Source organism: Ipomoea nil, unplaced genomic scaffold (assembly GCF_001879475.1).
Source record: "Ipomoea nil cultivar Tokyo-kokei standard unplaced genomic scaffold, Asagao_1.1 scaffold3056, whole genome shotgun sequence".
Lineage (NCBI taxonomy): Eukaryota > Viridiplantae > Streptophyta > Magnoliopsida > Solanales > Convolvulaceae > Ipomoea > Ipomoea nil.
Window position 1 is genome coordinate 650,946 of NW_017619484.1, and position 27,619 is coordinate 678,564.

Here is a 27,619-nt window from a genome sequence, read left to right on the forward strand (position 1 = left end):
ACTCAGTCCATGGAAACCGCTGGATGCTCAAAATTTTCTCTCACACAAGTCTCAACAGCCCAGAAAAAGTAGCGCGAAAATCAGGTGTTTTGGGTTGACTTTTTTGTGTAGATTTAACAAAAAAGAGACAAAAATAGGTAGAAATAAAAAAATGAACTAAAATATGTAAAGTACTAATCTGATTACCTTCTTCTTATTAGGGTTTAGGAGAAGAAGGTAATCAGGTTACCTTCTTTAACAAAAAAAAAAAAAAAAAAAAAAAAAAAAAAAAAACCAAAAAGTAGAAAAAACTGACAAGCGTAAAAGAAAGAGAAGAAGGTATTCTTCTCTCACCTCAATTATATGTAATTTTTTTTTTATTTTGTTAAATAATTATATTTAAAATTTATATTATTAAATATAAATTATACCATTTTAAATATCTTATTGGGACGATCGAAACAAGACTAATATTGAATATATATTAATTAAAATTTCAAATACATCACATATAACTAGAACATAATAAAATTAATACGGAGTAACGATAATTGATCGAGAAAAAAAAAATGATCCATTTGATATCGGTTATCGATTTCGTCTTTTTTCGATAAGAATGCTCACCACCAATTTAGCTTTAATAACTCATTTAAAATCAATTCATCGAAGAAATTTTGAACGTTCATAATTAGTTTATCAAATTACGAAAAAATTTTGACCGCAAATTTATCAATTAAATAATACAAACTTTAAATATAAGTATTTAATAAAATAAAAAATACATACAAAACAAATAAATGATACATTTAGAATTATAAAAAGAAGCAAGGGCAAAATAGTAAAAAACTTTTTAAAAAAAGAATGTGAAAAGTTTGTGGCATTTTCGGCCAAAGCAAAAAAAAAATAGAAGAAGGTAGTCCAATTACCTTCTTTTCAAATAGGGTTTTGAAAAGAAAGTAATGACATTATTACTTTACACATTTTTGTCTAGGGTTTTGAATCAACACATTTTTGTCTCATTCATGTCAAATCTACACATTTGTTGCTATGTCCCGGTGTTGGGTTTTAGTTGAAAAGTTGATTTGTGGTTGTGGAGATGAAGCTATCTGCAATTTAATTTTGAACTATTATTCAAATTTTCCTCTACCAAAATGGGCAGTCGGGTTAAAGGAAAACCGGGCCTTTACTCCCTACCTCCAGGTACTCTCTACTCATTCCAAATTGTTGCCTCAACCTCCCTTAATCATACCTATACATACACTCATTTTATATTCAATTCTTCTGTTTCTTCAAGCAAAATGAAAATCTGGACTTGCATCCTCCTATTGATTAAAATCTGTCTTGGAATTATAATTGTATCTTTGTTCAAGTGCAGAAGAATCAAGAAATGTAAATGATTCTGAGAAGTGAATTTGTGGGAAAGACTACTGACTAGATAAAGCTGCCATGTTGGTCATTGAGTCAAGTTTCTTTTCATGGAACATGCTTTCTTTTCCATGGATAGAACTTGATAGTACAAATGTGGGGAGGAGGATGTTAAACACTAATGGTTGGTGACCGGAAGCGTCCACAAGCGAGGCAACCCGAGCAACGAGGTATGATTTGTGCGCAATCTTACTAACAAATATGTAGTGGGGGGTTGTGATTTTGTGCGTTTAGGACTTAAAAAATGGCACCTGATGCATATGGGTAAATGTTCTTCACTTTGGAGAATTTTGTAAACTAGGGTTGTGATGCTCAATATTATTTATGGGTCCACGGGAAACACTAGTGTTTAAACTAGTTGCTACATACGTTGTGCATACCTAGCTGGAAAAACATGCATTCGTTAGTGGGGTAAGTGTGATCTGCATTGGAGGTGACAGACTAATGGGACAAGCACCTGACCCAGGACCACCTCAGCCAACGAGCACCTGACCCGGACCTTGAGAAGGCCAACGGGCAGAAGCATTTACTACAGAATCATAAGCCAACGGATAGAATTATTTACTACGGAATCATAAGGCCAACGATTAGAATCATTTACTACCGCTTATTCAAGACAAAGTATTATGATAAATAAAGTGTTCGGCTCCTCATTATGATGTAACCCTTACTACTTAATGTTAGAAGACTAGTATAAGTAGGGGGCTTTTTGCTAAGCAGGGACACTCCGATTCTTGTACTGAGACTAGAATACAAGCTGAGCATTCCGTACGAAATTTATAGAAGATGTTGGCAGGACATTTTCTCTTTCAAAACAAAGAATGAGAGTAGAGAGAAAAATAAAATGTTTTGATAGTTCAAAATTGGCGTGTAAAAAACATTTTGCCACCCCAAGTTTTTTTTTTTTTTTTTTTTTTTTTTGAATGCTACTGACTCTATTAGATTGTAGTTTCTGTTCAAACATACTTTCTCAACCTAATGAAGCACAAAGAGTCAACAACGCCCCCACCTGAGGCTCGATTTCATGACCTCACATATGAGAGAAGTCACTACATGTCATCTGAACACAATGTGCTTGGCCCAAGCTATTTATTTGTAGGGAACCAACACCACCACAACACCACCGCACCACATCACAAGCACACCACCTCCACCACTATCACACTACCACTACTATCACTACTACCACCAACATCATCAGAACCACCACCACCACCACCAACACCAACACCACTACCACACCACCACCACCACCATCACCACATATTATTATTATTATTATTATTATTATTATTATTATTATTATTATTATTATTATATGTTCATTTTCTGAAAAAAGACCCTAACAGAAAAAATGCAATTTCTTAACTTTGAGCTAAACAGAAAAAGATAATTTTCTGACATTTAGCCAAACACCAATATATATATATATATATATATATATATATATATATATATATATATATATATATATATATATATATATATATATATATATATATATATATATATATTCAGAAAATGAGTCATTTTCTAAAAATCATTTTTCAAATTTCATCACATACTTATAAAAAGATTGTCAATATGAAGTTACTATATTTTATTTCCAGTGAATTGAAGTAAATGATTCACCAGGCTACTGTCACATTTATTTTAATTTTACATTTTTGGAAGTGTCAAAGTGAATATCTCTAAGTGAAACTAACTTTATTATTGTTGTTGTTGTTGTTGTTGTTGGGACAATGTCTCCCGCCACCATATTACTTCCTATAGTATTATTTAAAAAAAAATAAAACGCAAACCACTAAAGTCTATCTATTTGTCCTTAAATGTGGTGTGCGTTAATTGACTAAAAAATCTAATGAAATCTCAATTTCTTTTCTTTTAGTTAAATAAACATATATGATTAGAGTGTACTAATTATTATCCTTTGAATCTAACTTTATAATTGTTATTTGCTGCCCAGAGTTGACATAGCCATTACGACATCATATGATGTATTGTAAGATTTTCCCCATTTTTAATTTGTTTAATGTGGTCTATGTTCTTGGAAAATGATTTGCACAAAACATTCTTTAGGCTTATCTCGATCAATCCACTATTAAGATGTCTTCTCTTTTTTTTTCTCTCTCTCTTTTTTTTTTTGTTTTTTTTTTGTGACAAGAAAAATTCACAATCATTATTGTATATGTGCACAAAAATCGAGGTAGTGCTGACAAAAATCAAACTCTATAATGATCTTCAAATAATGCTCCACTCACTTAACCACTCTTTAGTCCTTTCGAACATAATGATATCTTTTGATGATTGATTTGCAGTGAAATTATTGTGCTATTGGACGAACTTGGATTGTTTGAAAGTAATCTTGTGAAAGTACGTAAGATCCACATGCTTGTCTTGATTAAGGGTGTGCAAACTTCGGTAAATGTTTGGTTAATCGACCGAACCGACAAAGTTCGGTTAAGTGTTTTTAACCAAACTTTTTCGCATGGCTATCCCCCTTTGCTGGTTGAGGCTCGGCCTTTGACTCCGCTTGCGCCTCGGTTAATGGTTAAAGCTTTTTTTTTTTTTTTAATTTTAGTTAACGGTTAATTCGGTTCGAAATTATCGCTTAGCTTAACCAAAATTTTAAATAATATATATATATATATATATATATTGAAAATATAATCTAATATATATATAATCTAATATGTAAAATTCCTATAAATTTGTAATATTGTTATGGTATTGTTTTTGTATATTTTCTTATTGATTTATTATTATATGTATTATTTTAATTAGATTTACTATTATATGTATTATTTTTAGGATTTAACCAACCAATTAACTGAAAAAAACTTCTGATCGATTAATTCAGTAATACAAAGTTCGGTTCGATTAACAGTTAATGTTTTAAAAACTTCGGTTAAAACGGTTTGGTTTACCGATTGCACACCCATAGTTTTGATATACAAAACTAAACTAAAAGCAACCCCATCTGTGATTTTTTGTGGGGTTCAATATGAGTTGGAGGATAGAGAAGAAGGAGAGATAGATCAGAGTGAATTTTGAACTCCTGAGAGATAATGGTTTTTTTTGTGGACCTCAGGAGAAAAAAAATGAAAAAAAGACGGCGCATGCTTTTTTTGTGATACATTTTGGTTTTTGAAATAATTAATAGGAAGTAACATGGTGGCAGGAGACATTGTACCAATATCAAATATAATAACAATAATAATAATAATAATCCTTTATATAATAAAGCTATATGGTTTGGGAAATAATTAATGTTACAATTAATGCCACAACATCCTTTATTATAAAAAAAAAAAAACACAACATTTAAAAAATAAAATAGCTATATATTATATAATCATATAAAAAATATACTTTTGAAAAATAAAATAGCTATACATTATATAATCATATAAAAAATGTGTTCAATTAGAGTTTAAATTTACACATACAAAATTTGAAATTTGCTTTCCAAATGTAATTATCTTAGTTATTATTCGTATTGTGAAAATTATAATATAGATGAAATACAATTAAGAATAAATCAATGTAATTATGTAAATTCTATCTATAAGTTTATTTGAATATGCACATAATTAGAGATTATATTAACCATACAAAATTATAATTATAATTTTAATTTTAATTTTAATTGTAATTTTGTATTCTATAAAAATAATAAATACTTGACCAATGGAAGCTCAAAAATATTATTATATTAAATAATTTAAAATATTTTAGTTTTTCTATTTTTTATTTATATTTATAATAACATAATTTTTTTCCCGTGCATCGCGCGAGTGAATTACTAGTAATAATAATAATAATAATAATAACAATAATAATAATAATAATAATAATAATAATAATAATAATAATAATAATAATCTATCATTATAATAAAGCACTAAGTTTTTGCCTAAAAATTTTTCCCACCCACACAATACTACGTCGTTTTAGAGATTGAATATCTGACTTAATTAAATTGTTTCATTAATTGCTTTTGGTCCTTTGCGTTATTCAATGTGTATTGGGTTTGGAAATTTTTTTGTTCCCCAAAATTCATTAATTATACTCAGATTTGAACGTTTGAAATTTAAAGGGTTGCAAATCAGAATATGTGAATGCAACTGAAACAACTTTTGGAATTCTCAATACTAACATTAAATACACAAGAGTTTCTAACACTATAAATAAATCCTCACAATTCATAAAACAATTCAGAAAGATGGAGAGTAGACAAAAATGGTGGAGATGCATTCAGAGCTGGGAAAGCATTCACGAGGAAGAAGACATTTTCTTGAAGATTAAGTATCCAATAGAGAACACCTGCACATTTGGTAAAGCTCTATATCATCTTTCAACTTTCTTTTGAAAAAGAATATAATTGTAGATATATGAAAATCACACTGTTGGTGCAAGTAAGGTATTAAAATCTATCTACGGATGGAATGACTTAACTTCTTCAGTCTTCACATCTCAATGGATACAAAAAGGTGAATGGCTTAAAATCTATCTACTTCTGTTCACTGTTTTTGCTTCAGTTTGGTTTCACTGCCAAATATTTTGGTTTTCTGACTAATCTCTAAACATCCTCTTTCAGTCTTTTTCCATTCAATATCCAGCCATAGTCTATAAATATTTATTGGTATTTTTGTGCAACAATCATATCATATACGGAGTATATAACAATGAGGCAATATATAATAAATTAAGTTAGATGACATGGAAATATTGCATTATGCAACAAGTATTTAATTTCTAGGATTATTGAAGAGAATGTAGATGATGGCTCTGTTTTTGTAATAGCATATAACTGTGTGCATTTAAACATGTAAAGGAATAGCAAAACCCAATGAAATAAGATAACTTACCTGTTTAGTTACTGTTTTAACTCTTTGATCTTCAGCATAGTAATTTAACTGCTTGAGAAATCAAACAACTCTGAAACTAAGAAGCTATCAGAATAACATTTATGTGGTCATATACACTTTCTCTAAAGTTAAGAGCTAATCAAACTAAAAAAGTTAAAAACATAAAGCATTTAGGTTTTGCCTTTGTTCTAACAGCTTACATAATCACAATAGGGATAGACATTTAATATGTGAAGTCGTGAAGATGGATTTTTCTTTAGTTGGGCAGGTACTAAGCTTGAAGAATATTAGGCTTAAAACAACTACAAATAACCTTATAGTAAAAATGTGATAATGCAATACTAACAGTCATGAAGAAGATTGAGAGATCTGTTACCATAGGGTGCACTAGGAAGAACCTTATAGATGCAAATAAAGGTACAATTCTGACCATACCTGATTTTACCTGAACGAAAAACTGTATGTTTTGACTAAACATTTTACAATTTTTGCAGGATGGTGATTTTATCATGTTTACAGGTCAAAAAAGAGTGAAATCAATTCAGTCACTTAGCTGCAGTAAATGAACCTTAGTACATGGAGATGAAGCAGCAACTTAAGTTGTTCTACACATTAGTAAATGAAATCTATTCAGACACATTGTAGTAAATGAACTCTTTGTAGTTTTATAACAAGTTCTAACAATTGTATAGTTGTTCTAAACATTAGTTTGGGTCATTGTAACTATTTTAAACTTTTTTTTTTTTTTTTTTTTGTAGTTTTATAGCAAGTTCAAAGAAAAAAACACCATATATCATTAAAGTGTTTTATATTAAAGTATTTCGTATTTAAGGTCCAAATTCATAACACTTTTTTTGTTCAAATTTAAAAAATATTTGAGTTTAACAGCTAACCAAAACCTACTAATTTTATAATATTGAGTGGAAATTTTTCCTTTTTTGATTTTTTTTTTTGGTCAGCATATGCTAAGAAAATTAGTCTATGTATTGTATCTTTAGAAATTTTTCTTTGACACTTTCGAGAGAAGGGTTACTTCTGAATCTCTCTGCATGTATAGGTCCAATTGTATGTAGTAAGATATGTAAAAGAAAAAGTTAGGGTTTTGATGTAATGGTCAAAATTATATGTTTGTTGGTAGAAAGTAAAGAAATCATACTTGATTGTGTTGAATCGGGAGGATGATATATGTTGTTCAAACAATTTAGGGCTTAGACGTAATGTAGATGTACTATCTATTTAGGTTTTGCGATCAACGGAATTAGAAGGGCTAGATTTCTGTAGTCATGATATATGCTCGGTCTCTATTTCTGTAGAGAGGAGGGAGGAATTGCAGAGAAGGGCAAAGAAGACAGTGGGGAGAGGAGACGCACAGAGAGGCTGCGAGAAAGGATGATACAGGTGAAAGACTACAGGACCAAGATGTCATCTTCATCCTCAAAACTAAGAACACACAACAAACGTAGATTTTCTAAGAGCATCTCCAACCCCTCTATCTCCAAAACACCAAATTTTTCCAGCAAATGTCACATCAGAAGGAATATTCCTAGCATATTCTCACACCAAATTTTATTCATCTCCAACCCATTTACACCAAAACACCAAAACACCAAATTTTTACACTAAAATAATTTAATTTCTCAATTATTAGTTCGAACTTAATTAGTTTAATATAAATTATAACTTATGATGTAAACAATAATTTTTATTAATATTAATTTTTTATAAGATTAATTATTTAAAAAAAATCAAATTTAACAATATTTTTGAAAATTGAATTTATTCCAATAATAATATAGCATACAACATCTAGTACATTTAATTATCAGAATTACTATATCGTTCCCACAAATACTCAATCAATGCATTACAGAGTGCATAATGAGCTTCTTTATCTTTAATTTGTCTATGCCGAGCAAGAAATTCTTGAAATATATATTTTTTTAAATTGTGTTTGTATTTTCTAATATTAATATTGTGTCGTATGTATTTTAATTTGTATTATGTTCTAGTCATGTTTGATGTATCGCGTATGTATTTTAACTTTTATTATGTTCTAGTTATGTTTGATGTATTTGAAATTTTAATTAATATATATTCAATATTAGTCTTGTTTCGATCGTATTAATGAGATCTTTAAAATGATATAATTTTTATTTAATAATACAAACTTTAAATATAAGTATTTAACAAAATAAAAAATTACATATAAAACAAATAAAGGATACATTTGGAATTATAAAAAGAAGTAAGGGCAAAAGGGTAATTTTCTTCCCTATATTTAATTTGCCGCGGATGAACAGTGCAGCGCCAAATATGGCGCTGCACTGTTCATTATCGCCATTTTATTTGGCGTTTTGGCGCAATGCAGGGATACATTGGAGAGAGTAATTTGGTGGGATGGGGTTTTGGCGTTGATATTTGGTTCACATTGGAGATGCTCTAATTCACAAAAACAAAAAATGCATACCCAAGTCAAGATACGAGTTAAACTACACCTTCTTCGCCATCGCCTGTCTTCTTCATCTTCTTTCGTAATCGCCTTCTTCGAACATCTTCACAATCGCTGTTTCTTCGTCCTCGATTTGCAGTGGAAAATGGGTAGGGATTGGGAATTTGGGATTTGCCGATTGTGTGTAAGTGGGTTTATTGTGGACTTCTGCGTTTATTGTGGAATAAAATAATAAAATAATGTTTACATTACTATAATTACATTTTATATTAAATATTTAAAGTTATAAATTCTAAAACAAAGTCTTAATTTATGAAAAATAATAATTATTTCAGTGAAAAAATAAAATTTGGAGCAGAATTTGTGTAACAGGTTCGAATAGAAAAATTAGGTGTGAATATTTCTTTAGGTGTAAAAGCAGTTGCAGAATTTGGTGCAGAGACTTAGAGATGGTCTCAGGGTTAGGAAAAAACGTTTTATTAATTGTTTTATTGGGTTCGGATTATGGGTTACATTAGGACATTAGTTTTGGGCTATTTTAAAAAAAAAAAAAAATCAAGAAATAAAGCTTGTGCCAATAATTTATTATATTAAGTAGTATATTTGTTAATTAAATATACTAGACATGTAATTATTTGACTATTTGTTAGACTTAATAGATTAAAAATAATGAAGATGTAATAATCTTCAAGTTCACCGTATCTAAAAATCTATTATTACAATAAAGCAGTAACTTTTGGCCTAAAACATTTTCCTGCCCACACTAACCGTCGTCGTTTTAATAAGATAACTCACAGTCGAATTAATTGTTGCTAATAGTCTATTACCGATGTAAATAAAGACTTCTAATAGTCAAAGAGTTCTAATTACATTGAGAAGCTAACCTATAATCTACATTTATTTACATCTATAAAGATACAGATATACACATACAGCTATTACACATCTACTATATACGAGAAAATGCTTCGAAAAAATAATCTATTAAATGTAATCTTGGGTTTTGAAACGTTTCAAGCAGCATTCATAGTTCCAAGACAATATTCAAAATTGAAAAACAAATCCCAGCCTCTATATAAAGCTCCCTTGATATCAATGTTCACTCACAAGTAAACATCTCTCCGGTTCGAACCCACCTGCAAATACGCAAACAAATAAACAAAAATCTGGGCAAAGATACTATTTCATCTCAGTATTGTTCATACACGGGATGCACACCAATGTTGGATTCTAATACAAATGATACACCAAAGAGTGTCGTTACTAATGGTAAATGGATACATTTTAATTAGTTTGATATATGTTAATATTTATTTTCATTTAATTATTTAAAAACTTTTCTAATATTTATTTTTGTTATTTGTAGTCAAATACGACTCTTTTAGTATACATCTAAGTACCCCTAACATGGAATATACAACAAGCAAAAACGAATGTAGAAAGTTTGTATTAGGAGCAAGAAGCCCTTTTTTACCTACTGGAACAAGCGCAATATCTACTGGTTAGTTCAATTAATTGGTTTACATCATACTTAATATTTAATACCATGATCTTGACATTTCTAATAACCTATTCAAAAAACATTTTTGAATTTTCATAAAATTCTATGTAAAAGGTAACGTACGACTGACAAAAATCAGAAGAGAACCTCTACAAGATATATCAAATGGTAAGATATTTTCATTTCAGTTTTATTAGTCACTTAACTACTTAGTGTTTAATGATAGATGATAGATTATTAACTATTTTTATTTTAGTAAACGCACACCGTCAGCCTGAAAACAATCTAAAAATATGACTACAAATATCGTATATAAAGAAGTCTTTAATAATGTCTAATAAAATTCACTTTTTTAGATTTTTTTAATATAATACTATATATTATATTATTATATTTTTGGCCGTGCATCGCACGGGTGCAATTACTAGTAATAATAATAATAAAGTTAATACCCATTTTGGTCCCTTGACTTTAGATAAAATGATATTTTTGTCCCTCTCTATAACGGTGGATGGGTGACAAGTGTAACGGAGGATCAAATTGTGTATTATTTTACAATTTAGAGGATTAAATTGAATACTTTTAATAGTTTGAAACTAAATTGCGCATTACCTAACAAGTTGAGGAACCAAAATGGATATTAACTCTTTTTTTTTTTTTTTTTTTTTTTTTTTAATTAAGTGGTCCAATTACATTTTCACACGTAAGTTTGAGAGCTAATTAGAGCCTTATTCCTTTATTCTTTCTAGTAGTCTAGCTGCTCTTTGTTTTCATGGTGAGGGGTTTTGAATTCCCCTCTCTTTCACTTTCTCCCTCCCCAAAATGGCCACCTCTGTTCTCCTCCGCAGACGCCTCTTTTCCCAAAACCCTAAACCCTTCAACTTTCTTTCTCTAAAACTCCTTTCTTCTCTCTCCTCCACCCCGTCCACCTCTGGCCCCACGCCCTCTGAACCCTCGTCTCTCTCCGCCCGGATGCGCTTCGTCTTTGATCAAATTGACGCCATCGAGAAAGAGCACGCCGAGAAAGACCAGACCCTCCAACGCATACGCGCTTGGCGCGAATCCAAGAAGTCCACCACTCTATCACAGTCCCAACCCCAGCCGCCGCAATCGCAAACTCAGAGCGAGGTTTCAGATGTCGATTCGGTTCCTGATAAGTCGAAGGAGAGGTGTTCTCTTGTTGGTCACGGCGGGGGGTTGATGGATAAGGAGGTGGAGTTGGTTCACCCTTGGCCGGAGTGGATTGAGCTGATGGAGAGGCTGGTGCAGCAGAATTACTTCGATCATAAGAGGAAAGACGAGGATAAAATGATTGAAGACTTGGGCTTTAGTGTTTCCGATGCCGTAGAACAGGAAGGGTTCGATTTTACTAGGGATTGGAAGACTGTTCAGACTGCTGTTCTCAACTTTGGTCGCGATAGATTTGACATCTTAAGGTCTAATACTTTGCTGTTATATCTATGGAAGTAGATAATAAGTATTTTTGCTTATAAATTATCGGGGTGGAATTAGTATATATAGAAATTATATGGATGAGAAAATGAAATATACAAGCCCATGGCATACTACATTGTGAAAGTCATTGATTATTGCTGTGGTAATTGGTAATTGATTTCAGGGCATTGTCAAGACATGATCTTCAAATTTTTGTTGGCTATGGATGCCCTAGTGCAGACAAGAGGGTTGTATTTTCTGCCAAACTATTGAGGAAACATGTCCATCTTGATGAAGGAGATGTAAGTATGGAAATGCATTTTGTTTGGGGTTCAGTTTAATTCAATCTCTATTGACAGTGTTGGAAAAATCGGCCTAGGCGCTAGGAGGGCGATTTCCCCCTAGGCGTCCGTCTAGGTGCCGAGTTGGGGGTGAATTAGGCCGAGTTAACTCGTCCAATTTGGCCGAGTTAACTCTGGCTACTCGGCCTTGCTAATATTTTATTTTCATTATATATATATATATATGTGTGTGTGTGTGTGTGTGTGTGTGTAATATGACATACACCCACACAGGTACACTTTTTTTTTTCCTAGTTAGCCGCGCGCTAGGCGCTACTCTATCGCCCGACTAGCCCCTAGCACCTACTGCAACTGACACTTATGATCTAATATAAGGTTGTTTCAATGTTTTGCCTCTCTTCTCTTTCTGCATCTTACGCATGGTGGTGATAGTGTATTCATGATTTGACCACTGTACATGTTTTCAGGTTTGTAGTTCCTGCAATTTGAGGAGCTCTTGTGAAAGAGCTTACCTACTTACAAACAAGGAGGATGAGGCTAGGACTATTGATGTTATGCGCGTCTTATTGACATATGCTTTTGATCCTGTGAATGGTTCAGTTGCTAATAAGTCTCTTCTGAAGATGAAATCTGTGAAGAGTGTTATACGGAAGTTACTTCATGAAGTGGTCAAGTTAAGTGCTGTTCCAATAGATCCAAATCTTCAACCTCCTATTATCAAAAAGCCTCCACCAAAGGTGAAACAGCCACCTCCTCCTCCTAAGAAGCGAGTTGGGCGTGATGACATTGAAATGAAAAAAGGAGATTGGCTGTGTCCAAAGTATGCTTATTTCTTTTCTTATTATTCTTTACTCTATGTTCATTCTTGAGAAATAAGAGTTATTAGTCATTTGAGATTCTATTTTCCATGAAAACTTTTTCTCCGGATGATCTCTGTTTCTGGTAGGGGATTATCTTGTGATGGTCTAACTCTCTAAGGTGCTTCTCTTTTATTCCAATCTGACCTTCCCTACATGTTACAACCATACTTCTGCATATTTTTTATGGTTTGAATTTTTCTGACACTTGCAAGTTAGGGGTGTGTTAAATAAATCTTGGATAATTTTCCCTGAATAATGAACAATTACCAGGTGCCTGTCTAATTTAAGGCCATAGATTCATGTCAACTACACAGTGACTGCATGAAGTTATGGCCCATGGCAGGCACATCACTGATCACTGTAAGAATTTTTCAGATTTATAATCTAATGGTTGGATTTCAAATATTTAACCTTCTGCTTTGGCATTAAAAAAGACATTAGTCCCAACAGCTTGACTATATTACCAACTGAAGTCTTAGAAAGAGAACCTAAGCATCTATGGTCCTATGGATAACTATCGCAACAGTTTCCATTTCACTAATGGATGAATTTTGCTCTCAGGTGCGACTTTATGAACTTTGCCAAGAATACTGTGTGTCTACAGTGTGATGCCAAGCGTCCAAAGAGACAGCTGCTTCCAGGAGAATGGGAATGCCCCCAGTATGTACTTGTCTTGTTTTTCCAACTCTGTATGATTTATGCACTTGTTCATTATTATTTTGCTGCAAAAGAACTTTTAACTCAACAGAGGGTACATAATCCTTGTGCCTCCTAGTATAGTTTCCCTATGTTGCATGCTCTAGTAGGTTGCTATGGTCTAACAGTATTGAATTAAACTGCTATGTTTGAATAGTGTTTTATAGAACTAACTCAACTAAGCTAAACAAAATCATATATATCGTCATTCTCGCTTCACTTTTCTCACTGAATTTTGCTGCAAAATAAATTTGGAGTTAAGAGAGGTACATGGTTCTTGTGCCTTCAATTATAGCTGCTCTAATGTTGCATCCATGCTCTAGTAGGTCATTATGGTTTAATGCAATCAAATTGAACTGATATATTTCACTTGTTTAATATAAAACTAAGCTGTCATCCTTCACTTTCCAACTTGGACTATCAGCTTTGCTACCTTGGAGAATCGCTTTACAGGCATTCCAATGTTAAATTACTCATCCTTTCTAGGCTATGCTATCAAATTCATTATGTTAGAGTTTGAAATGTTTGACTTCATTTTATGCCTTCTAGGTGCAATTTCTTAAACTATCGGAGAAATGTGGTATGCTTTCATTGTGAATTCAAGCGCCCACCAGATGATTACACTGAAATTCAACTTAAGGAGAGGCAGCGTGGTCCCAGAATGAGTTTAGATAATAAGATGCCAGCTAGGGTTGCTAGGCAGGATGTCTCTAATGCTTGGAATTTTAATTTTGATGATGATGAGTCAGATGGTGCAGATGTTGCTGCCTTTGAGTATGCTGATTCAAAAAAATTGGATATCGATTTTCCGCTAGACAAGCAAGTAGAAGTAGTTTCTAGGCCTCCAAAGGGGTACGAGACAGATTTTTCTGGGCGACAGAAACCAGGACTAGGATTTAACGATTTTGATGATGAGGAAGATGATATTGACAGTTATGAGGTAGATACTCAAAACGAAATACAGAAAAATTCTCAAATCAATTACTCAGAGCTTGAAGTTAACTCTGAATCTGAAGATATAGATGATGATAATCTGCTCAGCCGTCGCCACAACAACTCTTTGACTGATAGAAAATCCAAGTCAATGCGTGAGAGAGTCACTTTGCCTGGTTCTGAGGATTCCGAAATTGATTTTGATTCTGACAATGAACATCCAATTCGTTCAAATAGGAAATATAGTCATGTTGCTACCTCTAAACCAAGAACTACCACTAGACATTCCTCAAGTTTTGAGTCAGATGATGATGTTGGTCTTAGTTCTGGCAGTGAAATTGATGAGGATCTCAGAAGCCGGCACAGGAAAGGAAATAAATCCATTAGGGACTTTGGGAGGAGAGGAAGCTCCAAGAATAAAGGAGAGCATTTCTCTGATTTAGAGACTGATGATGATGACCTAAATTATCACAGAAGCAGACAAAGCGGTATTGGAACTGGTCGAAATGGCAGATTGAGTCCCATGAATCGCAGTGACAAGATTGATAGGAAAAGAAACTCTTTTGTGGATGACTCTAACAGAAGAACAAGGGATTTTCACAGGAACGGCAAGGGTGTTAAAGATAATAGAGACTCATATAGAAGAGATTCTACATATGGTGAATCATCGAACAGAAGTGGTAGAGGATCCTATAATAGGGGTCAGGGAAGCAATAACTATGGTAATCAACCAGACAGTTACCTAGACAATGAAAGATACAGGAGGCCAAGAATAAATGTCAGATGAAATTGATACATGATGAACAATGTTTCAAGCTTTCAATTGAAGGATCTAGCACAATTCAAGTAGGTTTTCTCTAAAGAAGGTAATTTTTAGCATTTCTAATGCTTCTGAGTAATCTGCAACTTGAGAGGATGATATCTGGCACATTAGCTGTCAACACCTGAGTGTTACTCTGGATTTTTTATTTGCAGACTAGGTGAAGTTAACGCAGCCACGCAGGAAAAAGTGAGGAAGTAAAAGACAGACTGACTGACTCTAGGCATGACAGAATTACCTTATCTGGCTGAACAAAGTTGGTAGAAGTGAGACTTATTTATACAGAAATTACCCTTTCGTCATGTTTAGGTTGCCCGAATGATTACTCTTACATAGGCTTTCAAGCAAGCATTCCATTGAGGTCTGCTCTTAACAAGTTACATGGTAATATCTGGAGGGAAACCTTGATATCATATTTATGCGCCCAAGCAGAGTGTATGCAACTAAGGCGGTGGGCCAAGCAGCCTAAGTGACATCCCGCTGCTACTAACTTGGTGCCAGGATCTCGCTCTGGGTGTTTGTAAAGACGGTAAATTGTGACACTCTTTAGAATTAAAACTAGTTTTGTGGTGTTGAATATTTTTCTAATTTTTCATTTATGCATTTTTATGGAAGGGCTTGTATTATGAAGTTTCAGCCCTAACCGAGTGGTGGAGCAGAAAAAGTGTGAAGGGCAGGGTAATGAAATACTTGTGGTTTTCTCTGGATATAATGGGTATTTGCATTGTTGTTATCACTGGCTTTCTTTTATGGTTTGTGGACAGCTAAACTATGTTTCTAATTACTAACGAAGAATGTGTTGTATCAGTCTTGCTAAAAACTTATGCTTCTTTGCACAATATCTTAATTGAATATTCTCATATTTACATTTTATAAATAAATGTTGGATTTTTTTGCAATTATCTTTTGGGAAAATGACATTTTTTCCCCCTATGTTATATACTTATAGCACTTTTTCCCCTTCAATTATTTAAGTGGCTCTTTTTCCCCCTGAAATGTTAAATGGACATATTTACCCTTAAAATAAATATTTCATTTATTTTTATTCTCCAATAAATTATTACTATAATTTGGTTCAAACTAGATACTATAGTAACCAAACCAAAATATTTCAATTACAATTTATAATCAAAACGTGATATTTAGAGTTTATTAAAATCGCGAACCGGAATGGCCGGTTCATGTTCCGAACTGAAAAAATAAAATACATTTATTGTTGAATTTAAACTATTTTAAAATAAAAAATAAAATTTTAAAATAAAGACGGTTCAAAATCGCGAACGGGATCCGGAACCGCCGGTTCATGATCCAGTTCTTTTTTATTCTTAAATTTAATAAATTGAAATCCAAATATTGGGTTCTAGATCTGAATCATAACTGAAAATTTTTAATTCGATTGCTATAGTGTCTGGTTCAGTTCAAACCGAACCGTGGTAATCGCTACATATACGCAATAATTTGTTGGAGAAGTAAAATAAATAAAATGTTTACTTTAAGGGTAGAAATGTCAATTTAATATATTAGGGAGAAAAACCACCACTTTTAAAATAATTGAGGGGCTAATGTGCTTACATAAATAATTGAAGGGGAAAAAGTGCTATAAGTATATAACATAGGGGGAAAAAGTGCCATTTTCCCTTATCTTTTTTAATTTCATTTACTGTTATTGAAAATTAATTAATAAAACTATTAAACCTTGAGTAACACTTATGTGAGATTGTCTCACGGGTCTTAATTAGTGAGATAAATTGAATTTTTTTTATTAATGGGTCAAATATTTGATTAACGAGTCGGATCTTTGACCTCATTAATCAAATATTCGACCCGTCTAACGGATTGATACTTGTGAGATAGTCTTACACAAGTTTCTGCATTAAATCTACCCTTGCCCATTACTAATATTGGAGCTACCATCAACAAGTCCAAGTTCATTCCACAACTTTGAATCCTAGATAGAATGAGGTTTGACTATATTTCTCGCTCATTTTCAATAGTGAGCTCTACTAATTACTATTATCTTACTTCACTTTACTAACCATTGTTATCTTACCATATTTAAATCTATTATTTTAAGAAGTAAAAGTTTAAATTCCCTTGCTAAAAGTTAAGAAAAGACAAAAAGGACAAAGAATACGCATAATGATAAGTTTGACACATAAGACTATCTTTATCCTTACAATACTCTTATTTTTAAAAGTAAATTTTACTTCCATATCATCAAATTTGTTATTCTGTTTGCTTGACATCTATGCAATTCCAATTCAGTTTCAAAAGTCGGCTTCACTTTCATATTACATTAACAAGTTATTATCTTTTATCAATATTTTTATTTTCTCTTCACAATTATTCTTTTACTATTATATCGAGTGAATTCTTTTTTTGGTCCTAGGTTTATAGTGGCTTGGACAATTTTAGTCTTCCATAAAAAAATGTCATTTTATGGACAGACTTATTGACGAGGACAATTTTGATCCTCCGTCTGTACTTCCGTTAGATTGAGAGAAAGACAATTGCGTTAATTCATCCTATGTCCTTTTGACACCATGGCTAAGGCCATACAGTGCAGTAAGCTAGTAAAGCAGCTCTCTCTAGTGAAGTCTGAGTCAAAATCCTCTCTTTTTAGAATACTGACGAAGCACTTCACGACATTGTCGTTGAGCATGGCTGCGCGGCCTTCCGGGCTGGCTACAAGATTGCAGAGAAATAGGAGAATGCGACCTGTCGTGTGGTTGGATTTCACCATGGCAAGTATGGCTTAAACGAAGTCGAGTTTCACCAGCGACGTTTGCCCCCATTAGCACACATTAGTTAATTCCAAGCTGAATAAGTCTACAGGTACAGTTACAGTTAATTCGTTGTACTTGCATGTTCAAAGTCAGGGTCTATAATAACGTTCTTACCAAGTTGAATACCAAGTAGATACTTAACATTCTCCTACAGCAAAGTTTGGGAGATACCCTCCCCATATTTAGAGATAACAAAGATTGCAGGAGGCATAACAAATGTACAGTGCTAGTAAATGACAAATAAGCCGAGGAGCATAAATTGGTTTTGTTGATGACCGCGGATAGTTTCTCACCAGTTGGTAGCACCTCCTCGAATACCCACATCCTCACTTAATCTAAAATAGAGAAATACCCAAAATTCAAGTTCGGATTGATATTACATTATGATTTACGGCACTAAAGGGTAATAGTAAGTTGATAGTTTGGGCTGGTAATATCGTCGAACAATATATAGTCAAAAAAGGGAGAGATGCAAACTATGGAAAAAGTCGAGCTTGAGGGTGTTGGATGTAATGAGCTTAGCAGCGACCCTGCCCTAGTTACCGCTGCCAAAAAAAGTGACTCTCAATTTGTTGTTGTTCAGTGTTCCGGCGGCGTTGCCGGACGAAACATTGCCATTGGTTTCTTTGTCCAATGGCTTAGAATCTCTCGAGGAAGCCATGAAGAGAGAGATTAGAGAGGAGAATAGACGAATAGAGGAGAGAATTCAGAGGAAAGGGATATATAAAGAGCCTTTTGCTTGAGCTCCTGAGTGGTTCCTTCCCTGCATACTGTGATCGCGGGGAGACTGAGGTGGCGAGAAGAACGATAGCAGAAAGTGCGGCGTGAAGACGTTGTCGGCTCAGAGCATCGTGGTGAGGAAGAGGAGGAGGAGGAGGATCACGGAAAGACGCAAGAGATGGGAAGCTCATTCCCGGCGGGCTGAAGATGAACACTGCCGAGATGTTTCAGGCCGAAAGGTTGGGAGAAGAAGATAGGGTGAATTGACGCAGTTGCCCTCATCTTAGACGGCCATTTAACGGAAATACAGATGGAGGACAAAAATTGTCCTCGTCACAATAAGTTCTATCTATAAAATAACAAAATTTTTTATGGAGGACTAAAATTTTCCAAGCCACTATAAGTCTAGGACCAAAAAAGGAATTTACTATTATATCAATATATAAATTACAATCAAAGATTAAAAATAATAAAAATGAAATTTTATTTGATGGGTAAATACGCATAGAAGACTGATCCGTATAGCCGGTCCGTCAAGAAGTCATCCAACCGGTCTGTTACGGCCATCAACCCGACGGGGCTAAATCACTTGTGAACAACCGTACCGCTCGACGGGGCTAAATCACTTGTGATCAATTGTACCGCTCGTACCGATAGGCCTCGTGACAAAGAAGATGCTCTCGGATCACCCTTGGAATTGCCCCGACGAAAAGTCACCTGGCCGGTCTACTGTAGGTTGACCGGTCGGCCTACAATGTGACGTAGCATGCAGAGCTGAAAACGTAATTTATACGACAAGTTATAAGGGCCAACTTGCGCTTGCAGAGCGGCGGTTGACAACCTGCAAAAGTAGCAGCTCTACCTCCTCGATCAGTCAACCTACACATAGTTGTGGAGCAACTGCCTGACCAAGCCAACGAGACGGCGCCATGTCAAGCCGCTTGCAGCAGGTGCATTAAATACGTAGACCGACTTAGTTAGTATAAACAGGAGGGTCTCCCCTCATATGATATCTTCATATGATACAACTACTACTTGCTACAATGTAACCTACACCCCGTGTAACATCAACCTGCTCATAAATTGCAACATGCACTCTTTTAGCGGCCTGCACTATTTTAGCAACCCGCTTGTAACCACTTAATACTTGTAATAATACTTAGCCTCGGATTGCTCGGTCGGCCTGCACTATACATTTGTGGCCATCATTTTTCTAATATAGCCAATAATGGCGGAAAAGAAAAACCCTATAACAAACAAAGGCTCTTTGGTTACTGGATTACATTTATTGAATTAATACCAGTGGGACTCTTTGGTATTTGCAATAATTAAAAATAAGTATTGATGTCCAATGAGACTCGTATCCACAATAATTAAAAATAAATATAAATATCCTATAAATACCCGATCTTCAATCTCAAAGTTAAATATACCTTATCATGAATAAGTTGGCAAAAAGATGAAACATCTACCAGAAAACAAAGGTAAGTTCAGAATGTATCATTTTTATTATGTTTACAGTTTAGGTATATAAAGAAAATTTCTACTTCCATCTATCTGCATACTTGTAGATTGGAAAAAAAGCTCTTTTTTGTCAATTGAAAAAATGTGGAGCTACACGACCAAACAAAATCCAAATCATCTGCAATAAGAGAAAGTACAAGGTAAGGTAAAATGATTGTAGTAAAATAGAGTGCAAGGAAGAGGTTAACAAATTCAGAATAAAAAGAACTTATCTTTTATAATAACATCGTAATCTTGCAGAAAATCTTGTGTATAACCAGTGTTGATAAGGATTTTTCAGCCATTGAATTGTTTAGAAGAACAGATGTGAGAAACATATTGTCCCCATAGAGGATCTGGACGTTTTTCAAGAGGCGGTGTAATATGAGTAGATTCTATTGGTGGACAAAAGGGAGTGGACGTTTTTCAAGAGGCGGTGTAATATGAGTAGATTCTATTGATGGACAAAAGGGAGATGAAACCAGAGAAGAAGCTGACCAATTTTTTTTTATTGGAAGAATAGAGGGAAGATGAACTGTTTTCAACTTATATAGACTTGTTAGGGTTTAGGGTGTGGGTTGGGCTTGGGTAAGAGTAAAATGGGCTTGGAAAAAATAATTTTGTTAAGTCTCATTTGTTTATTAAATAAAATTTTTATTGGACTAATTTTTAATATGTAGTTATATTTTTTATTTTCGTTATAAGTCTGTGTGTGTGTGTGTGTGTGTGTGTGTGTGTGTGTGTGTGTGTGTGTGTGTGTGTGTATATATATATATATATATATATATATATATATATATATATATATATATCTTTCCTGTACCTATCTTTATATTTAATAGGTATATTCTTTTATTATGATTATTAATTTTGTAATCTTCGAAAATAATACTATTACAAACCTATATTTCAACAACATAATTAAAATAAAAATATTCATAATGGGTATCCTTATTCGAATTAACGAATATGTAGGCTTAGGGTTATACTATGGGCCAGGCTTTTGTTTATTATTATTGTATTTGGACCTAAAAAATGATTATTTATGGGTCCAAAATATTTTTTAATTAGTAGGTAGTTGTATTTTTATGTATGTATACAAGATTGTTTGTATTCTTAACTTTTTTTTTGGATCTTCTTTATTATTCCGTATTATTTAGTAAATGATGATGGTGATTAATAGTCATTCATATTTAAAAATACACATGCATAAATTTATTTATGCATACTCATCTTTAATCCGTGCATTGCACGAGGCAAATACTAGTGTGTGTGTGTGTGTATATATATATATATATATATATATATATATATATATATATATATATATATATATATATATATATATATATATATATATATATATATATATATATATATATATATATATATATATATATATATATATATATATAGGGTGAGGTTCAAGTGAGGCTATTGTGTTAGGTGAGGTCTGTGGACAATTTGCAACCATGAGATCACACCATCTAACGGCTGTAAAGTGTACAATGTGAGAAATTAAAAGGTCACTAAATAAGACAAGTAACTGAAGGAATAATTAATTATGGGGGAAAAAGGGTAATTAGGTAAATGTTTGTGCACGATGGGAAAGGAAAGGCCGAAGTCACCGGGTCTGTACCGTGTAGGGTTTAAACGGGGGGTGTCTAGTCAATGTGTCCGCATTGCACGATAAACATAGTGGGAAGAGCAAGCACGAGGGGAGAAAGCGAAGAAGACCCGTCCGATGACATAAGAAGAAGACACCAGCGAGCAAGCACGAAGCTATAGCGGACGGAACCCCAAGACGAAGTCACCGATATGCATCGATTGAGGAAACAAGTAGACTTCGTAAGAAATTGGCTGTGTGCAAAATTATATTGCATGTGTGCGAAATTGGCTGCTTGAACACAGTGCGTTAGAGTAGATATTGGGTAAGTTTGTTTGTTTTTTTTAATAATTTTTAATGATGGAAACTTGCTGATAATGGCCGCAAGTTGATCGGACTCTGTTGAAGTGTCATTGGTTGGGGAGGACGGCAAACTGACGGTGGCCACCACAGGGTGAGGGGGGTTCTGGTACTGTGGGTTTTGGTTGTGTTTTTTTTTTTTTTTTTTTTTTTTTGTGGATAATAAAAATTGGCCGACCATGGGTGTGGAGTGTCGCCGGCCGTATGAGCAACGCTGCTTGAATTGGGGTTCATGCACAAAAACACCACTTGGCTTGTTTGTTTTTGTGTGCATTATTACGAATTGATGGTGGGAAATATGGGGTTCATTGCGGGAACATATTGGGTGTGCTGCTGACGAACAGGATACTAGAATATGCAGAACTGGTAAAAAAGTAATAAAAATGCATAAATTGATGGTTGCACAGATTTGGGCAAAAAATAATGGGGGACCACAGACCTAGCAGTTGGATAAAGAAAAAAGTTTGGTTAAAGTCCAAAGAAGAAGGTATTTGTTGGATCACTATTGTTTATAACGGTAAGCTCCTAAGTTCAAGTGATTTCATAGTTATGTACTTTTGATCGTTTGTGAAAACAGCCCACATTACATTCGTACTCTATTTGACTGTGCAAAAAACAAATATGGTATTGCAGATGCTATATGTAGATATGGTTGTGAACCTCATTCGTTATGTGGAGCGCCAAAGGCCGTCTTTCAAAGGTTGGACAACGAAGTTGTTAAACGAGCGTGAATTTGCAGAAATAAAAAAAGGAGAATTTGGTTTAGGGAAAATTGAACAACCCTTGGACATGCAGGAGGATATGAATGAGGTGAGTATTGCTGGATTTTATGAGGAAAAAAAAAACAAGATACTGGTTGCACAATTTATATTAGTGACTGTGCACAATGAAGTACTAGATAAAAAGTAAAACCGTGTTGAATACTTGATGACACTAGGATGCATGGAGGCGAGGCTGCGGATGAAGAAGATATGGAAGCAAACGAAGAATATTAAGAAGAGGATGCAATGCAAGTAAAGATTTAGAAGATTATTAATAATGTCAATAATGTGAAAGTAAAAACTGTAAACAGCATGCTATTGCACAAAACTGTACTGATCAACATGTAATCGAAGTTGAATGTGCAACTGAATAACTGTCTAATGTGCAAACAAGGTTAGGTTTACAGAGAACTTTATATTCTTCTGAAGGACAAAATCCACAGTTTACAAAACTGAAGGACAAGTCCATTGTTTAAATTGTTTCTGGGTGCACATATTACACAGTTGACTGTGCACGGTTAAGTAAAATTGCTTTGGTAAGCATCCCGCATTTTATGTTTGTATAATTAGATGAGTCTGATAATAAAATAAAGATAAAAAAAAATGTGCATTGCTGTGATATAATAAAGTGCAGAACTGTTTGATGAAAGAGTAATGGTTGGTGTGTATAAATTTGTGAATATACTGTGAAGATGTGTGATAAAATTAGTGGTCACACATAGTAATAAACTGCGCATTTGGATGAATAAATATTTTGCATTTAGGACACCATTTAATGTGCATTACAGCGCATGGTATGGACCGTGACAAAAAATTAGAGCGTACCTACTGTTTTTAATAATGAAAGATGGTGAGCAAAGCTCAGTTACTAACTACTGAAATTTTATGTCAACAGAAAGACATGATGGGTTGTTTCCTAGATGATACGAAAGACCATAAGATGGGACCTGAAATACTAAAAATGGAGCCAAAAAGAATGCAAATGCAATGGAGGGATGCAAACGAAAATATGGATAGTGGAGTGTACGCAATGAGGCACATGGAGACATTCATAGGAGAGAAAGCAACCAGGTGGGAGTGTGGCCTAAGGAAAGGAGACAAATCCATAACAGAGGCACTGAGAATGAAGTACATGAAGGACATCCTACTTAGCAAGTGCAACGAGCATCACGGTAAAAACCTCGCAAGCTCACCAATATTTGAGGATGGAGAATTCATGCAACAGATGTAGCCACTCTAGTTACCGCAACAACTTAAAGGGATTTCATTGCTAACGTGGGTGCAACACAAGTGACTTACTCTTTTTTATACGACTTTTGACATTAGTTTTTTATGACTTAAAGAGGCATGGAGAACATAGAGTACCATGCAACTAGACCATTTAAATTTGCTAGTAACTATCTTGTGTTATCGTTTCGTCAAATGTTTAATCATGGTTTTACTGGAAAAAAATAGTGAAGTTGTCGAATGTGCAACCATTATAATTTTCCCAGAAGATGATTGTGCAACATGGTTTTTTTTAGAAGAGTCTTTAATGTGCATTAATTTATTAGAATACATAAAGTTGTAGCATTAAAGTTATTGACTGACATTGGCAATAATAGGTTCAGAAACATGCTACTGGCTACTGATTGAGGGTTAATAGAAAATCAAATTTGCGAATCTGTAACAGTTTACTAACGAGTAATGGATATTCATTATTTAGGATCCGTGCAACGATGGCGTGAAAGAATGTGCAAACAATAGAAACCCCCCAACACTGGTGTGTGCAACGATGAAGTTTATAGTAATGCAATTTTACGTGGATTTGGTAGTGATCTAATATTGGCAAAATGGGTATTAACCCGTTTAAAACTTGTGCAACTAAGAATTAAGAAACAGAGCAACTGCAAACGAATTAGATAGACGAAAGTGTGCCCCCTAAGTAATTATGTAAATGCAATTTTAATTTAAAAATCAAAGGACCGAGAAAAGTAAAAGTGTTTGACAATAGTGTTTGACAAACCACAAAGCAACACAACTAAAACCAGTGAACTAGGAAGACAATATAAAAAAGACACGGTAAATAACTCAGGGAATCAAAAGAAATCTTAATTACCATAATTAAGCCAACTACAAACATGCAATCACCAAAAATAAAATAAACAACTAAAAGGAAAAAAATACAAAGACTAAAAAGACCCCAACTAAAATGGCGGCAATAATTAAAAAGAATCCTCCTAAAAATAAACCAACAAACAATAGCCATAGATCTAACTAAAATCAAGGGTCAATATTTGACCACAAACCTCATCTAGAAACATGACCTCATTTGATCCTCTACCTATATATATATATATATATATATATATATATATATATATATATATATATATATATATATATATATATATATATATATATATATATATATATATATATATATATATATATATATATATAGGTAGAGGATCAAATGAGGTCATGTTTCTATATATATAGCTTATTTTTGGGCATTACAAAAATCAATTACCATTTTTTATAATATAATAAAAAATAAAAGTTTTAATATAACAAATGTTGGGCCAATACATGATCATTTTTTTTTTTAAATTTCTGGTCCAAACCTAACCCATTGCTACAACCCAATACCCAAAACCCACTAAACCCAAATATAAAATGAAGTTTCCAAACCCTAATCGGGTTGAGACTGACCATTTGTCTTCTTTCTAGCCTACTGCACCATGCCTTCTCTCTAACCATGTCTGAAGTATATTCTTCTCCTTCGCTATTCTTAGTGAATTTTTTCGTTATTTCATTTGATTTTAGATGAAATATTATAGTTTTCAAAGTTGATACCATAGTGCCGATTTCTTTACCCCCTCTAGAACTACGCCAATAAAATGATTTGATAACAAAGCCCATATATGCTCTTTTTATCAAAAAATCTCAGTTTTCAGGTGTTAAGTTAGGAGTAACGACCACATAGAAGTAAACAAGACCAAAAAAGGAAGGATGTACATAAAGTTAAGTTGATTTCACCATTTCTTATTTTTTCATATTGAATCTATAATGTATGTCAACATTTTGTAGCAATATTTTGTCTTCTTTTATTGCTATTGCTATTGCTATTGCTATTGCTATTGCTATTACTACTACTATTACTACTACTACTATTATCACTATTATCATTATTATTATTATTATTATTATTATTATTATTATTATTATTATTATTATTATTATTATTATTATTATTATTATTATTATTATAAAAAAACGAATAGGTGGCTCAACTAGGATTTCTTTTGATATAGTCCAAAACAAGATATTATTGAGAAATCAGTAGTTTATTTTTAAGGATCTCGGTTACCATATACATTCATTAAATATCTTGAATATTTTAATTTCACGATTACTTAGCTAAAAATAATTTATATGGAATATTAAATAAGGAGATTCAACATAGAGTACTTAAATTTGTAAAATTAATGAAATATTTCTACTCGTTCATATTGAGGATACAATCTAGCAAGTTGGATTTAAAAAAGGTATAGCAGTGATGAGGATAAATGCTTACTGGTAAGATAAAAAATAAAAAAGTTAGATGGTATGAGAATACCTTTATTTGACGTGATTTGCTTTCTCTTGCCCCCTATAATTGTTGAGTCAATGATTTTCCTCATAGTGTTGTTTTGATATCTTATAGTAGTTTAATTACTGAAATAATGTTTATAGTTTGTTCACTAATTCTAAATCTTGTTTATTGATTATGAATGGGTAGTTTAGATATATTTAAAGAATAAAACATTAATATCTAATGATGTTATGCAACTTGACTATTGAGTTTTTATTGAAATGAAGAATGTGAGCTACTTTCTTTGTCAATAAATGAGCATGTTTCTCTTGTTTGGACAACAAATGATTAGTTTTAATTTACAAGTTTATCAATATTAACTAACATTTTGATAATACCGACAAACTTTGAGATTTGTAGTGTTGCATATTCAGTGTATGGTCCTTTTATTTATTTTATTCCATATAATTGAATGGATGGAATGTTTGAATATTTCAGATTTTATTTGTTCTAAATGTATTTATGAATTACAAAGTTTTGAAAATAAATATATTTTTGAAGGTAAAATTATTTACATTATGTGAATTAAGTAAACTACTTAGGAATAAGAACATACTTAATTCAAAAAATTAAAATTGAAATTAATTCAAAATTAATTCTTTCCAAAATAGTACCCAAAAAGTACACTCAGAAGGTTACACCCGAAAATTGAAATCAACTTTGTGGTAAAAATCAAAAAGTAAAACTTTACTTCTCTGTCAAAACCAGTTTGTCTGAGAAGTTGTGGTCCAACATTCCACCAGAAAGTGGAATTGCATCCAGTTATCGACGGAATATAACCTAGACCCACTAAGTCACTTCTCGGACAGTGACTCTGGTTGGAAAATTTTTACAAAAAGTTGGCATAACGTTTAACGGATGCACATGAGTCAAGCCTTTTCATAATCATTTTGGGATTTGATTTACACTCCCTAAGAGGGAGAGATAGAGACTCTAAGTTATACAATTCAAACTCCCTCTAAAAGGGCATTGTATATATACTAGTGCAAACCACTTT

General features: G+C 33.1%; 1 protein-coding gene across 3 annotated transcripts; it reads left to right on the forward strand.

Moving 5' to 3' along the window:
* Positions 1 to 10,985: 10,985 nt before the first annotated feature.
* On the forward strand, positions 10,986 to 16,169 carry LOC109164109. 3 transcript variants are annotated; one of them, XR_002051387.1, is made up of 6 exons: positions 10,986 to 11,661; positions 11,844 to 11,961; positions 12,429 to 12,781; positions 13,383 to 13,481; positions 14,067 to 15,799; positions 15,886 to 16,169. XR_002051387.1 is itself a non-coding variant. In XM_019312864.1 (5 exons), exons 1-5 carry the CDS (start codon positions 11,048 to 11,050, stop codon positions 15,235 to 15,237), a joined length of 2,355 nt encoding a protein of 784 aa, XP_019168409.1. In that variant the 5' UTR covers positions 10,986 to 11,047; the 3' UTR covers positions 15,238 to 16,169. The 3 variants fall into 3 exon arrangements, 1 of the variants encoding a protein (XP_019168409.1); XR_002051386.1 differs by having other exon boundaries at positions 14,067 to 15,316; positions 15,426 to 16,169; XM_019312864.1 differs by having other exon boundaries at positions 14,067 to 16,169.
* The last annotated feature ends 11,450 nt before the right edge of the window (positions 16,170 to 27,619 follow it).